The sequence below is a fragment of the Phaethon aethereus genome (genome assembly GCF_964289735.1).
Source record: "Phaethon aethereus genome assembly, chromosome: 7".
NCBI lineage: Eukaryota > Metazoa > Chordata > Aves > Phaethontiformes > Phaethontidae > Phaethon > Phaethon aethereus.
The window spans coordinates 23,368,854-23,383,714 of NC_138583.1; the positions used below are offsets into that span (position 1 = coordinate 23,368,854).

The 14,861-nt window shown below is 36.0% G+C and overlaps 1 protein-coding gene across 1 annotated transcript in view; it reads right to left on the reverse strand.

Moving 5' to 3' along the window:
• Positions 1-6,567, reverse strand: part of PLCE1 (phospholipase C epsilon 1) — a gene marked incomplete at both ends in the record, with an annotated part of 143,570 nt that extends 137,003 nt beyond the window's left edge. Inside the window, 3 exon segments of the mRNA XM_082002451.1 lie at positions 5,040-6,179; positions 6,467-6,532; positions 6,535-6,567. Of these exon segments, the coding sequence (XP_081858577.1) occupies positions 5,040-6,179; positions 6,467-6,532; positions 6,535-6,567 (1,239 nt within the window).
• Positions 6,568-14,861: the final 8,294 nt, after the last annotated feature.

Here is a 14,861-nt window from a genome sequence, read left to right on the forward strand (position 1 = left end):
TGAGTGAAACACAGCACATGCACAAGGACTCCTATGCTTATTATCATCATCATTAGCACAGAGGGTAAAGTCAGATGCTTTCACGTTTTTGTTTCCCTTCTTAAGAATCAACAAGGGCCTCTTCATTATATAAATTGTATTTTGAATACACTAGAAAAGTATATCCTCCAAGATACTACTAGATAAAAAAAGAGGGTTATACTATTCATTCTGACAAAATATTGACAGTAAAATGTTACAATTAACCCAACACCTGAGAAAAGCAACCAAAAGAATGTTCTTTTGAACATAAAGAATTACTAACCCTTCCTTTGTTCATAAACATAAGTATACGTTAGCATTTGATGTAAAGTGCTCCTGTATTTAGTTAGTACAACTGGTTGTCAAAACAGTCAAAGCAGATGTTATTTCTGTGACTGACAGTGAAATATTGAATCTATTTCTATTTTCAGAAATGCCAGAAAAGCATGCAACATAAAGATACACTGAGCTGCTGATACACTTCTGCCAGCGAGGGTGGGGGGAGAGGAGAGTGGAAGAGAGCAAGCTCTCTATAGGTTCAGAATTAAAATTAACATTTATATTAACTGCAAAATATTGATTTTAATTTTTAATTTATTCAGAATTAATAACCAACTCTAAACAAAAAAAATTCTGACAAATACCATCAGACAAAAAAGTGAACAGAAGAGTACTTGCAGCTGACTCTGTTTCTTTAAAATATTATCCAAGATTACTATTTTAGATATAAGATTAATAAAACAGGATAGTAAAAATTTTTTACCTCCAAATCTTTTTTCTCTCTTTAGCTGCTAGTCAACAGAAGCCACCAATTGACTATAGCTCAACTTTATGGAAATCAATAAATATTAATATAAGACTCTTTACATTAGCCATGCATAATCAAAATCCTCACATTGCATTGGTTTTACACATGAATCATAAAAACATATGTAAAAATACCTGATGCTAACAGATGCTGAACTACTATACCAAATCATTAAATTAACTATGAAACACTCCTACAAGATAAATCTGTAATAAAATCATCATTCTATCTGGAAACACATGTGGGGGCAATTAAGTTTTTTAGTTGTTGCCATATTAGTATTTGGCATTTCAGTAGCACCTTAGCAGCTATGAAGAATGGAAGATGTATTAGTGTGCAAACTTCTATCTTAGCAGAGTTAAGCCAGCCAGCAGAATTCTTGCTTCTTAAAGCTCAAACTACTGGTATCAGGAATGTAATGACACAGCAAAGATGGTACTGACACCCACAAAATAAGCTTAACTAAAGAATTCAGTTATTAAGCACTGCAACTGTGTTGTTGCAGCTGTCATCTGGAGCTCTTGAGGTTACTTACCTGGTTTGAGAGAATCACTCCGTGGTTAATCTAGTGAGCTGCTCAAATTTAGTGTCTCAGTCTATGGTGGACCTGGCTACTTTTGTCCTATTACATTACAAATACTGCAGGAACACCATCATATCAGGAAAAAAAAGCAGCGTACTTCAGCACTGTGAACCTAACATCTCACAGACACAGATGGTTCAATCATTCTAGAAGCTCTGGCTTTTGTAATTAGTCAGATTGCTAATATGATGCAGCTGAGCTGAACCCAAGCAGTGCCAGGCCAAGCAAAGCCAACACCAAAGCTGGTACGCTCATTACTTGTTTCAAGGGGCAAATTCTTTGCATTTGCTACAGTTTTAATGTGTACCAATGTGAGGGGCTTGCACTGTTCCGACACGGACATGCAAATTTCTCATTAGCAGATGCAACAGCCATGTTACACACATCCATCTGATAAGGGTAAGTACTGCACTGTACATAGCTGCAAAAACTACATGCAAAATTAGAAAAAAAATCTTCAGCATAAAAATCTCCTCTCTTCATACAACACATACATTAAATCTGCAGCAGAGGAGTCTAAATCTGCATATAAAATATCTATAAAGAGTAATCATGCCACATTAAAAAATACATAAATTCATGTATTTTCTATATAATCCAAAGCCTCAGTCTCACCCTCCTATGTAGGGAAAGAATAAAGAAAAAAATATTCAGCAAGACAACAGTTCAGTGCCTCTCCTTTATTAGCACTAGAATTTTTATGTAAGGGATATGCACAAATGAGACCCACATTTTCCTACTTAAAACATAAAGGTCTCTATTGTTCCCTGTTACACCAGTACTGCGATGAAAACTTAATTTCTCCAACTTTTTTTTCCCCTTGAAGAACAGAACTACTGTTCACTTAGCTGTTCCAAACAGAATGCATGCTCAAAGGGTGAGATAAGGGGAAAGAAAGAACAAATTACCACATTCATTTACTACTTTCTCCTTCTTCCTTTGATCATTAGCATGAAAGCTTCCTACAAATGCTCTTAATTCATTAAATTATTTTAACCCAGTGCATATGTTGAACAGGTTCATGTATTTGTCACATCCACCGACTTAATTTCTATGTTTGCATAAAAACCATCTATAATGATAATAATATAAGCCATAAACACATAGAAATATTATTGCAGAAATAATATTTGACATTAAAATAACAGAAAAATAATGTTAAGAAAGCTTGATGCATATTATACATAAAGAGATTAAATACAGAGGTTGATAAGAAGAAAAATAATTGTAGTCACCATTTGGAAGAAGAAAGGCTTACAAACGTGGTTTCAAGCTTTTTCTGACTATGGAAAAACGTTCTGTGCATTGTAATAGTGCAGAACACTTTACTGTGCCTGTTAATCTTTTGTAGACAGAACTTTGCCTATTTAAATAATTATTCAGTGAGTATTTATTACATTTATTTCTGAGTTTCTATATGTACTACCAAAAAAAAAAATAATCTTCAAATTAAGGCCCTCACACCCCAAAATGCTATACATTCAGTATTATGCAGCAGTGGTGTGTCCTGGTTTCAGCCAGGATCGAGTTGGTTTTCTTCATAGATGCTCGTGTGAGGCTGTGTTTTGGATTCAGGATGAGAAAATGTTGATAAGGTGCTGATGTTTTGAGTTGTTGCTAAGGAGTCAAGGACAGTCCAGCTGCTCGGGCTGGGCTGCCAGTGAGCAGACTGGGGGTGCACGGAGAGTTGGGAGGGGACACAGCCAGGACAGCTGACCCAGGCTGGCCAGGGGGATATTCCATACCATTTAATGTCATGCCCAGTACATAAACTGGAGTTACCTGGGGGGCGGGAATCACTGCTCGGGGATGGGCTATCGATCACCGGGTGGTGAGCAATTGCTGTATTAGGCATCACTTGTTCTTGTACATTCCTTTGTCGGTATTATTATTGTTATCATTGTTGTTTTCTTCTCTCTTGCTGTCCTATTAAACTGTTTTTATCTCAACCCATGAGTTCTTCCTGATTCTCTCCCCCATTCCACTGGGAAAGGGTGGGAGTGAGCGAGCGGCTGCATGGTGCTTAATTGCTGGCTGGGGCTAAACCACGACAGTCCTGGTGAAACAGGAGCACTCAAGTCAAATTGGAAATGCCCATTGAAGAAACCTAAACACATCCTTCCCTTTTCATACCTCTATAAATGAAAATTATGCTAGACCTCAATCAACTATTTAAATGGAAAAAATACTAGTTTCTAGAAGGATAAGAGGATATTTCTGGAGGGCACAATTGTCATGGAGCTCCTGAGCCACCAAGTCCATTATTCTGGAATTTTGGAATCTGGAAAACTAACAAAACTTCATATAATTAATTTCATCAGTTTCACGGTTGGACTCAATGATCCTAAAGGTCCTTTCCAACTTAAATGATTCTATAAAAGTAACTAAGTTGTCCTTCATTTCAGTCCTACTGAAAGCTGTTGCAGAGTCTGAGCACTAACTGCTAGAAATTTCTTCGTTTTCAACCTACTGGTCCTATTCAGGACTAGTTTATGAGCATTCCTTATCTGACCACACTCTCCTTTACCTTGCTTATTTTCCCCTCCCTATAGCTTATTCACACATTTTAACAGAGAAAAATTACAACTCCTTTTTTTGCTAAGCTCAGTAAACCTCTCTTCTCTTACTCTTCTTGAAAGAGTTTCTCTTGCTGTGATCATCCTGCTGGCCTTTCTTTCTTAGTAGTCGCATTTCAGATGAATCCATGAGAATCTGTGGTCAAAATCTCTTCCATAGATTCCACAGAAAACTATTTCATTTCTACCATCACAGAAAATCTTTTACTACTTAAAATAATTTATTAAGGATGTGCTATGTCATTTCTACAATAATAATTTATGCATTCATGATTTCATTCTAAACTTAGAAATTTTTTGTATTATCTAATTTAAGAGAATACAAATCAGGGCAATATCAGCACATTAATATATGTTACTCAACTATTACATAATTTTTAAAAAATTATTTACAAGTGTAGAAGCATTATAAATATTGGTAACTTTGGGGAAAATACTATGCTTCCTTTTTTAGAGCAACAAACTTTTTCACTGTGATCTAATACTGCCACTTATAATTTTCTAAAATTTATTCCATGGAATTATTATGTCATTAATATATCCATCAAATGTTTAAATACACATATATGCTATATATATTCAATTATATATGTATTATATACTTTTCCATATATAAGTGCATATTTTATAAATTTTCTTTTTAAAATATAGGTATCTTTTAAAGATGTATGTATTTTTATATTCTATATGTATATTACATTCTTATATGTAAATAATATACATAAATCTATGTATAAATATGTATCTATATACATTTTACATAGCTATATATGTATATGCATACATATGTATATATAAATTTTATACAGATGTAAAATTATACATTTTAGCCCCTGCCTATTTTAAACCAAAATGAGTTTTAAAGGATGAGAACACATTCTTCTAAAAAGCAAGTGTTCAACATGAGGTTCAATGTGGTTAAGTGAAATATCCTATTCAGTGTTACTAAGTGTTTACTAGTCAAAGGTATTTTTTTGAATGAAAAGGTCATCAGGGTATCAAAACTTCTATGAAACAAAAAATATAAAAAACAGCACTATGAAAAGCTTACCTCATACCACAAAGACTTCTCAAGAAAGGAATTAAATTCCAGTTTTATTAAGGACTGAATTATAGCTGGCTGTTCTGTTGTAATCCTAGAAAGCTTCAAGCCACTGTTGTTTCTCCTTTGCTCAATATAATTCCAAGCAACAGTTCCTATGTGCCCTGAAGGTAAAGTCCTAACAATTGCTCTCGTTCCAGTATAAACTGATTTTTTAACCTCTTTATCATTTTTACAGAAACGCCTTATTAATAAAGTAGAACGCTCCTTTTTGTTTCTAAAAAAATCCTCTTCCATCTCTTCTTCACAGTTATCATTACAGTCTTCAAAATGGCTCAGAAAAGGCTTTGAGGGCATTCTTCCAGTAAAATTATTTCCACAGAAGTTGTGACCTGAGCACGCCACTTTTACCTTACGTGGTGCTCTTTCCAGACATAAATATTTATCCCTTAAAGTGTGTTCATAGAACTGCTGTCCATTTTCATTCTCACAATTATTTGTCAACTGCATTAATCTGCAAGTGCAGGCTGGGGAACCAGTAGTGTTACCATCGCCAACACTTACTGGATGCAAGCAGTCATCCAAAATGAAGCCGTTGTGTAGACTGCACAAAGCCTTTGATATATTCCTTTCACTAGCACAATGAAAGTGAAAAAAGGTCACTTTATCAGTATCATTGCTGTCACTCTTATTTACTGCTGTCTGGCTTCTTAACGAAGGTCCATTCATTTTCAACTGAATTTCAGCAAGCATGGCTCTTTCCAGTGAAACAGGAATTCCAGTTTCCAGGCATGCCTCCCTCCCTGCTAAAGGATCACAAGATTTATACAACTGGCTGCACGGGATATTGCTCTTGTAGTTTTTCTGTACAATGTTGCAGTTAATGTTAAGAAATTCCACTGAATCAGGGATGGAACTGTTCCTCTCCCAGAAGTTTTCATTGCTATTGTCATTAGTCAGTTGTTCTTTTGCCAGAGAGAATATTTTGGGCACTGAGCCCTGAAGACTTTCTTCTTCAAGTCTGTGTAAGTATGAGAAAGCGTGTGTGGTTTGCCTTCCTGGACTGGCAGTATGTCTTTTTATAACACTGGTGTCCAAAGCATTTTCAGTATTTTCATCTCCAGCTGACTGAGCAGGCATCACTTTACCCTGTACCACAGAGACAAGAACAGACGCTGTCACTTCCTCAGAGGTCATCTTGACAGTCTTTAGTTGCTAGATGTATGTTGTCTACCAATCCTCACACCATGATTTCAGTGTAATAAATGATTCAGTACTAAATAATCAGGGAACGCAGGGTAAAATATACATTGACTAATTGTTCTTTTTGAACTGTGTTTTAAAACAAAGTAATTCTTTGACTGTTGGGCTACTAGGCTTTCCCAGCCTTTGGATTACTGGCACGAAATACAAACACTTTTAAACCAGCTTCTTATTGTGACATAGCCATTCTGCTTGTCTCTTCCCACAATCAATTCTTCTATCGTATGTAGCACACACACTATTGCCTCAGGTCGTAGAAGAGGACCAAACACATAATCCATGTCAAAGATACATCTCCCCATAGGACATCCAAAAAGTTGGTTTTCTGTAAAGAAAAGAAAAAAAAAATATATCGAACAGAATCCACGGCACAAAATCCACCATCACAACTACAACAAAATGAATTTTTTTTTATGTAAAGAGAAGGGACAAAAAACAACAGACGTTAATTATACTGAGACCTAGAGAATTCCAAAATATACATTTAAATCTGTCTTAAAGTCTCACTTTACAATCTGGGGAAATCACAGTCATATTCCACATATTTAAATAGCTGTCTTCACTGTGGAAAGCAACATGAATGCAGAAAACTAATTTTACTGAAGCTGTAACACTGAAATTGAACATACAAGATACATACAAAGAGAAGTAAGGAGATGTCTTTTCTAAATTTTTCTGACTCATAGCCAGGATAAGTTAAAACATTTTGAAGAATAAAATAATTTTTAAACCTACACCATCTTTTCAAATTCAGTATTTTCCTGTGAGGAACTGAACTCTATCACAAATACAATTGTTTTGGTGTTATGTGGTTTTTTGTTTTCATTAAACTTTATTTTGTTACCGTGCAAGCATGAAGAAAACAGTATTATTGCCAAAAAGTTTATGACTGAAAAAGCATGAAGGCAGAGTAGGGTGAAAGACTGAAATATCACCAATAATCTTTTTGACCCCTTTACTTATATGCCTTAAGCTGAAAAGTTAACCTGCCCTTCATCTTTGCCATTAATTCTCAGCTTCTTTCTGGAGAATAGCATGGTAGAAGTAAATATTGGAATCAGAAAATAAGAGGCTACAGATAGTTCAGCAAAAGAAACAGAAGAATAAGAGACAGACACAGATAAATCATGGTGAATTAAACAAATATATGTTTATATTTCAATTTACCATATTTTCTGTTTAAAAACATTAAGTGTATTATTAAAAATGTGGAAAATGCAGAAAGTTATAGTAAATCCAAAGTTTACTAGAACAGTTGAATAGTTCAATAGAAACAAGCAAAAAAATATTACTTCGAAACTTCAGTAGCAAAATATACCACGAAACTGAGGCAAATCACTGGCTAGGTGGAACAACTAGAGGTTACTGAACTGATCAATCAAATGTTGACCCAGGCACTATCTACATAAGCAGAAGGGACTACCTTCTTCAATTCGGTTCATACAGTTTAGCTAAGCATAATAATTAAATCATCTGTACTTGATAAAATAACTAGGAATGATGAGGAACATAAAATCAAGAAAGCTTAATAGTGAAAGTAATTTGAAGTGTAAAATTATTTTTATATTCATCTCAAGTAATTATGATTAACAACTTTATTTTAAATCATTCTAGAGTGTCAGCTTTCATTTTATTGATTACTCATCTTCATCCAAAAGGATAAATCAAAAGATAAAACACACTCTTTAGTTAACAGGATATTTGATATGCTATTTTCTCACACAATGAAATGCAAAAGTGTAACTGCATGAATCATTTTTCCTGCAGGCTCATCAAAAAGGAAAAACAAATTTAAGAAAAGTTACATTTCACTACAAATCCAGAGCTTAAAAGCTTGCTAGCCTATGAACAGCATGCTTTCTTCAGACAGTAAATACAGTAAGTGCATGAAAAACAAAATTGCAATTTAAAATTTCAATTTTATTGTTTTAACAACAGAAGAGAGATCAGGGAGGGTCGCAAAGGAAAGTGACAAAGAGCCACAAGTTTTACATTTTCCATGCATTACAAAATGCATGTGCATGCCAGAGCAGCCAGAGGAGAGTGAAGATGGGAAACTCAGATCCTGTGTAAGAGAGACAGATTTAGCACCAGAAAGGAAAATAAAGCTACAGTTCATAGAGGAGTTGTACAGAAGGAGATTGCAGTAGTTGGATAGAGTGGCAGGGACAGAACTTAAACTGGGGTCATGTTACCATGACAGTTCACAGAGCACCTTATAAAATACTGCAACAGCACAACTGTAGAGGAGATACAACAAGAAACCAACACCCAAGCAGTTCTTTAAGTCTGTATTCCCTGATAGTCCCTACATCATTAAATTGCACCCTGAAATTCATTTTAGTTCACTTTCTTCCATCTTAACTATTTCACTTTAAGAAAAAGAAAAAAAAAAAAACAAAATGCAAAACACCATACTTAAGCACAGACACAAAAGAGGAAGGTACATCAGCAATTATCTTATTCTACCATTTCCAATTCCTCTTCCCTGTCCTCTTTCCTCTTCAACTCCCCAGATAACAGCTTATGTAACTTTTTGCCACTACACACTTGAAGAAAACTGCAATTCATCTATCTAGAAATGTTCCTATCTTATTTCTTCTGGCAACCATTCTGTGCCTTCGAGTCCAAATCTACATACAATGATGGTGATCACAGGAGAAAGATCTGGGAGGACCTAAAAGGCGAAGCAGCTGTTTTTTTCTTGTTCTCTTACTCTTAAGTTTCTTTGTTGCTATATCAACCTTGTAAAAGGTATAAACACATACGTGTATTAGTAATAGTCTTCAGCACTGATTTTTGAAGGATTTCTCTCACCTATCAAAACATCTCATTCTACTGGTTCATCTTTCCTGTCGGCATCAGAAAAATTCCAGGCAATCCAATGAAAATACAACCCCAAAATATATTCACAAATGCACTCCCTGTAATATTGCTAAGCCAGCAATAAAAATTAATGAAACAGACTGTCATTGCAAGGAATATACTCCTCATTACACTGGTTGCCAAATTAAATTCTTACAAAACAACATCACTCCATAAGGCAAAAAAGACAACATCATTATACAACTTTAAGATCACACAATGAATGTGAGATCACAAAACTGATCATGCATGTTAACTTGAATTTTTTTACATTGTTCTTTATGAAGGAACTTAATAAAAAAAAAAAATCATATGATCGATTTGCTTCTGTAAACAGAAAGCTGCTAAAATCTGAGATCCATTTATATCCAAGACTCTGTCCACAAAGCTCATTCCAAGGCCAGGACTGCTCTTCCACAATCCTCCTTCTTTCAACATCATTCTCCCACCTCTCAGGCCAAAGTGTGTCCACACGTCCTCTCCAAACTGCTTCTCTCAGATCATTTTCGTTGCTCTAGAAACTTTATCTCAAATCTTCCCCATCAGTGGTTTTGTTGGTCACCTCTCTCCTCAACTCCAGAGGCTACATGCCTGCCCATTTCTCTATACCAGCATCACTCTTCTCTATCTATCCACGCCTATGTTTGAAATCCATCTCATCAAGAGTAATGTCTGCTTAAGAAGCTCCCTGTCTATGTCCAGCTGTTCCCACACTCTCATGACCATTGCAACGTGATAGGGAACTGATCCATCTCAAGAATTTTTTGCTCAAGTTACTTCACAGCTAGATAATTTTCCCAATCAAGTTCATATATGGTTGCACTAACGTGTGCTACAACAGCACAAGGAAGGGAGAAAATGAGCTGCATGGGGAAGGGAGGAAAATGCTGCTTACATTGGTTTACACATTTCTGCAATCTGCAAATGCAATTTGATGTTTCAGCTAGTTTGTCAGTCTAGCAGGTAGCTGCCACCAAAGCTGGCAGACTCGCTCCTCCGCTCATTCTTGATCTTCAGTCCCCATTTCCCCCACCTCATCATCTAGAGATCATGAGTCCACAGAGCTAAGTTGATTCAGCTGGCTGATTTGTCAGGAAACTGTTCTTTTCATCCAAATGAATTGACTCACCTTGTGGCCACATGGTCACTATATTCCACAAAAAGGAAATATTAGGAATGCCTGCTAGGGACCACACGTCTCAGTAGTAGCTTCAGTTTAAATCATGTTTGCTATTATGTCTAAACACACACTGAACGTAACAGACTCAGAGAAAAGTTACCTAGTGTAGAAGTATGCTAAAATCTCATTAAATAGCAAGTAAAAACCATGATGGCAGAGCCTCTGATCTATGGACAACAAAAATATCTGAAGCTGCAGCTCTGCCAAACAGATGACAAAGGTTTCATATGTCCCTCATTACACTCTTCTCAGTCTCTGCTTTCCACTGTAATCAACAGATTTCAATTCACAGTTCCCAGAAAATTCCTTAAACTGTTGGAATTCATTAGACATGTTATGAAGTGCGTTAACACAGTGTTATAAATGCTATCAAGTGTGAAACTCACAAGCTCAAACAATAAAACAGTATTTTGTAACTTACTGTAAAATTGCAGAATTATCACTCCCTGTGGCTTCCCTTACTTGCCTGTCTGCATATGGGTGGCCAAAGCCTAGATCCTCATATAAAATCCTCATACAAACATACATGCATTTGCATATAACAACAATGCTAACATTATTCAAAATCACATTCTTCCTGTTGCACATTCAACTCAAAACACACTGACTCACTGATATTCAGTTAAATCTGAATATAAAAGCACGTGAAGTAGACAGCTAAGCCTGAGCTGTACTCAACACATGCTGACATTTTCTAAAGCCAATAGATTAGCTGATAAAATCCATTAATAACTACACTGGTTCATTTTACAAGGCTTAAATTATGTGAGAAATGTAATGTGCTCCTTCTATCAGTACAGGAAAGTAGAAATATAAGAAACTAGATCCAGCATGAGTGAATCATCCTGGATGCAGAGGTCAGCCAACAAAGACAAACAAATAATGAAAATAAACAATCTGGTAACCTTTCAGCACACACATTCACAAAATGTATTAAGTCTGAAAACACGTGACACAAAACTAATTTGTCTACTTTTTTTTTTTTTTTACACTGCTGCATACACTTTAAGACTTAAAGTGCAAGCTGATTCTAGTTAGTATTAATAATGTCTAATAATTCCTTATTCCCCAGCCATCTGGGATTAAAGTCTACAACAGTCTAGATAAAGCATCCAACATAATCAAAGACTATAAAAATGTATTAATATGGTACCAGCTTAACCTGTAATTCATTACTCAAGCTAATTTCCTTTTGAAGTCAGCAGGAATTCTGCTTCAGACTAAAAAAAAACCAGTATGCTAAGATTTACACTATTATTTAATCTAAGGAAAGGCATATGAAGGATTAGAACTGTCACATGATATGGTAAGTTAGAAAGCTTTTCAACTCTAGGCTGTCAAAGAAAAGATGATTAGATAAATATCTGAGGATGCTGGTTGGACTGTGGGAAGAAGCAGCAACTGTATGGGGGGCAAGTAGGTGATAGGTCTCATGGTAAAGATGGGGATTATTTACAGAAGTTGCGTGCTGCCAGAGCTGCCAAATGCAATTCAGTGTGTAGGATGCTGTGGGAGCTTCACAGGGAACTTGGTGAATGCCCAGCAGGGGCCAAGATTACAGGTGCAGAGAATGAGGGGGATTGACAGACATATATGTGACATTACAAAACACATACTGGTGGTTTCCATGGGCAAACTGCTATTGGACTGGGGCAGAAGGCAAGAACTTTTGGAGAACTTTTTTGAAGAACTATGAAAACAGTCTCAAATGAGTGAAAAAGATTTTGGAGTCTCACACTCAAAGGAAAAGGAAGCGCAACAGAATTAAAAACAAAAATCTTCAAAGGGCAGAAGTAAACAAACTTGACAAAATCTGTGTAAAGCTAATAAAAGAATTACATATATCTTAACCACACACTTTCAATTTTTAATCATGACAATTTCTCTAGTGCAACTGCTGCACAGATTTAAGAGTATCTGATTGTCTAAACAGAGAGAATATGTCCTCAAAAGGAACAATATAGTTCCGACTTTCTTACAAGGTTGCATTTTCACTACAGGAAATTGATGAATTCAGATGAAATCATAACAGGGAAGACGCATCATAAGCCAGGCAAAACTTTAAGAATTAAAATGTAAGGAATTACTGTTAGAAGAAATGAAACAAAGACTGTAAATACTTCAACAAACAAATAAAACCATGAAATGCCATTCAGTAAAGCAAAATAAACTAAATAACCTTTTTGATCAACAGTGAGAATTATTATGATAAAATTGAAGTGTCTTGTAAAAACAAAGGATAAAAAAGGCAGAAAGCAAGCCTAGATGAGAAAGCTGACTTCTTTAACAGCTTAAGCAGCATCAGCTGAGCAGGACCACTTTCCTACAGTTTTACAAACACATTTTCATTTAGTCATCTCGCAGACTTGTTCAGAAAAGCTTTGGTCAATGCGCCCTACACCATCCTCAATATTTTATGTTCACTATATTCATCAGGATTAAAAATACGTATTTTTTCCATCCATAAAATCTACTGAAAATTTTTCACCTTGAAGTCAAATGTGAGATCAAGTGACTGAACAGCAGCTGAAACCTGTCTCAAACATGCAGAAATGAAAAACAAGATGCAAGGGGCATGGTTTAACTGGGCAGTAAGTTTATTAACATCTTCCTCTGGCAATGACTGGCAATAACTTACACTATGCAGATGTTGATTTGTCCTTCCACAGCTGATCCCTACACCAATTAGAGGGTCCTCATTGCCCTCCTCCTTTGCATGATTACCAGTCTAAGGAAAGGGGGGTGTCATTTTCAGTGTGAAAACACCGGAAACCCCAATACTCCTTTCCAGCTTCTGTACAAACTATTTTTTTTTTCTAATTTCATTCTAACTTCAGTTCAGCCCTGAACTGAACTGCTTTGAAGGAACATATGCACTGGACACAAAACCAAAAAACAAGGGCAAATAACAGGTATGTCTCTTTCAACCCCGAGCAAGTGTCCGGCTTGCTAGCTCTTAGCTCAGTATTTAATATGGGGATTATCTGAGCCTAGGAATGCACCCCTCTTGCCACAAGATCAAAATTGCCTCACTCAGGCCCACTGAGGATCTTGTACAGATCTGCAGTGAACAGCAAGTAGCATATTCACAGCACTGCCATACGTTCTGTGTGTATTTCAGTACCAACAATCAATCAACCAATCATTCAGATCCTCTGAAACACCTACCGCTTCAAACTGGGAAATAATTTAGCCATCATCCCATTTCAAGGCTTCGTCCACCTTTGAAGATGCTGTGGTTCCCCTGGACTCAATGCCATCATTCGTATCTTCGTTTTATCCTTTAAGAAATTCTCAAATTCTACACACCCATCTTCATTCATGTGGTTTCTCCTTAGCCAATTTACGCCACTTCTCCTCAGTTGATAAAGCACAGTAAGTTCCTTCACTAAGGCCACCCAGTGTTCCCAATGTTAGAAAATAACAGGAGGATCTTCTACTGATCGGGGCTCTAAGTCAAGTCCCACAAACAGAAGTGAAGAAGCAGAAGTGGAGGGGTTTTGTGCACAATTCTAGCCACACTGGTGAGAACAGAACAAACCTGTAATAAAAATATTTCTGACTATTAAAATGTCTGATAGTGTGTTAGAGGCACATACATCACTACAGTTTATCTTCTGTAAAACCCAAGCTAACACTTTTATTCACATTATGCTAAGCCACGGCAGTCCTATTAAAAACATTACTTGAGTAATAACTTACATATTATTGCCCAGCTGTCATAACTGCAACAAGAGTAAGTCTGAAACCCCAGTACGTTTCAAATAAAAATGAAAAGCTAATCTGTATGTGAACAAGAGTTCAGTCATTTGTCAATCTATGTACTTACACTTTACTTCTAGAAAGGCAAAGAAAAATATTTCAAAGTTACTGCACCACTCTTGCACTTTCTCAAAATACATTTTCTTCGTATACCACTGCTGACCTATTCATACCATTAATTCAGGAATCATAATATTTTTTCTCTTATTATTTTTACTTTCTCTTTTGAACATCTGCTATTTCACCTGCATATTATATCATGCCTCATAGAGATTGCAGGAGAAAAAAAATAGGGTTTTTTGCTTAGAGAGCAATTAATTATCTGTTTGAGAAAGATGTCGTTTTCAGAAGACTATTGATCAAGCATCCCTGAAAACACATGAAACAATTTCTATACTACTACTACTGTTCTAACATTCCTAGATATTAAGCACTCTGCGCCAGGGGAGGTTTAGATTGGATATTAGGAAAAGTTTCTTTACTGAAAGAGTGGTCAAACATTGGAACAGGCTGCCCAGGGAAGTGGTGGAGTCATCATCACTAGAGGTCTTCAAAACACATGTAGACATGGCACTTCAGGATATGGTTTAGTGGGCATGGTGCTGTTGGGTTGACAGTTGGACTTGATGATCTTAAAGGTCTTTTCCAACCTTAATGATTCTATGATTCTATGAAAACAGTACTACTCAAATACAGCAAACAATATTTGCTCAGCACAACACCACTACATTCATTTTTTTGCCTACAATGGATTTATCAAC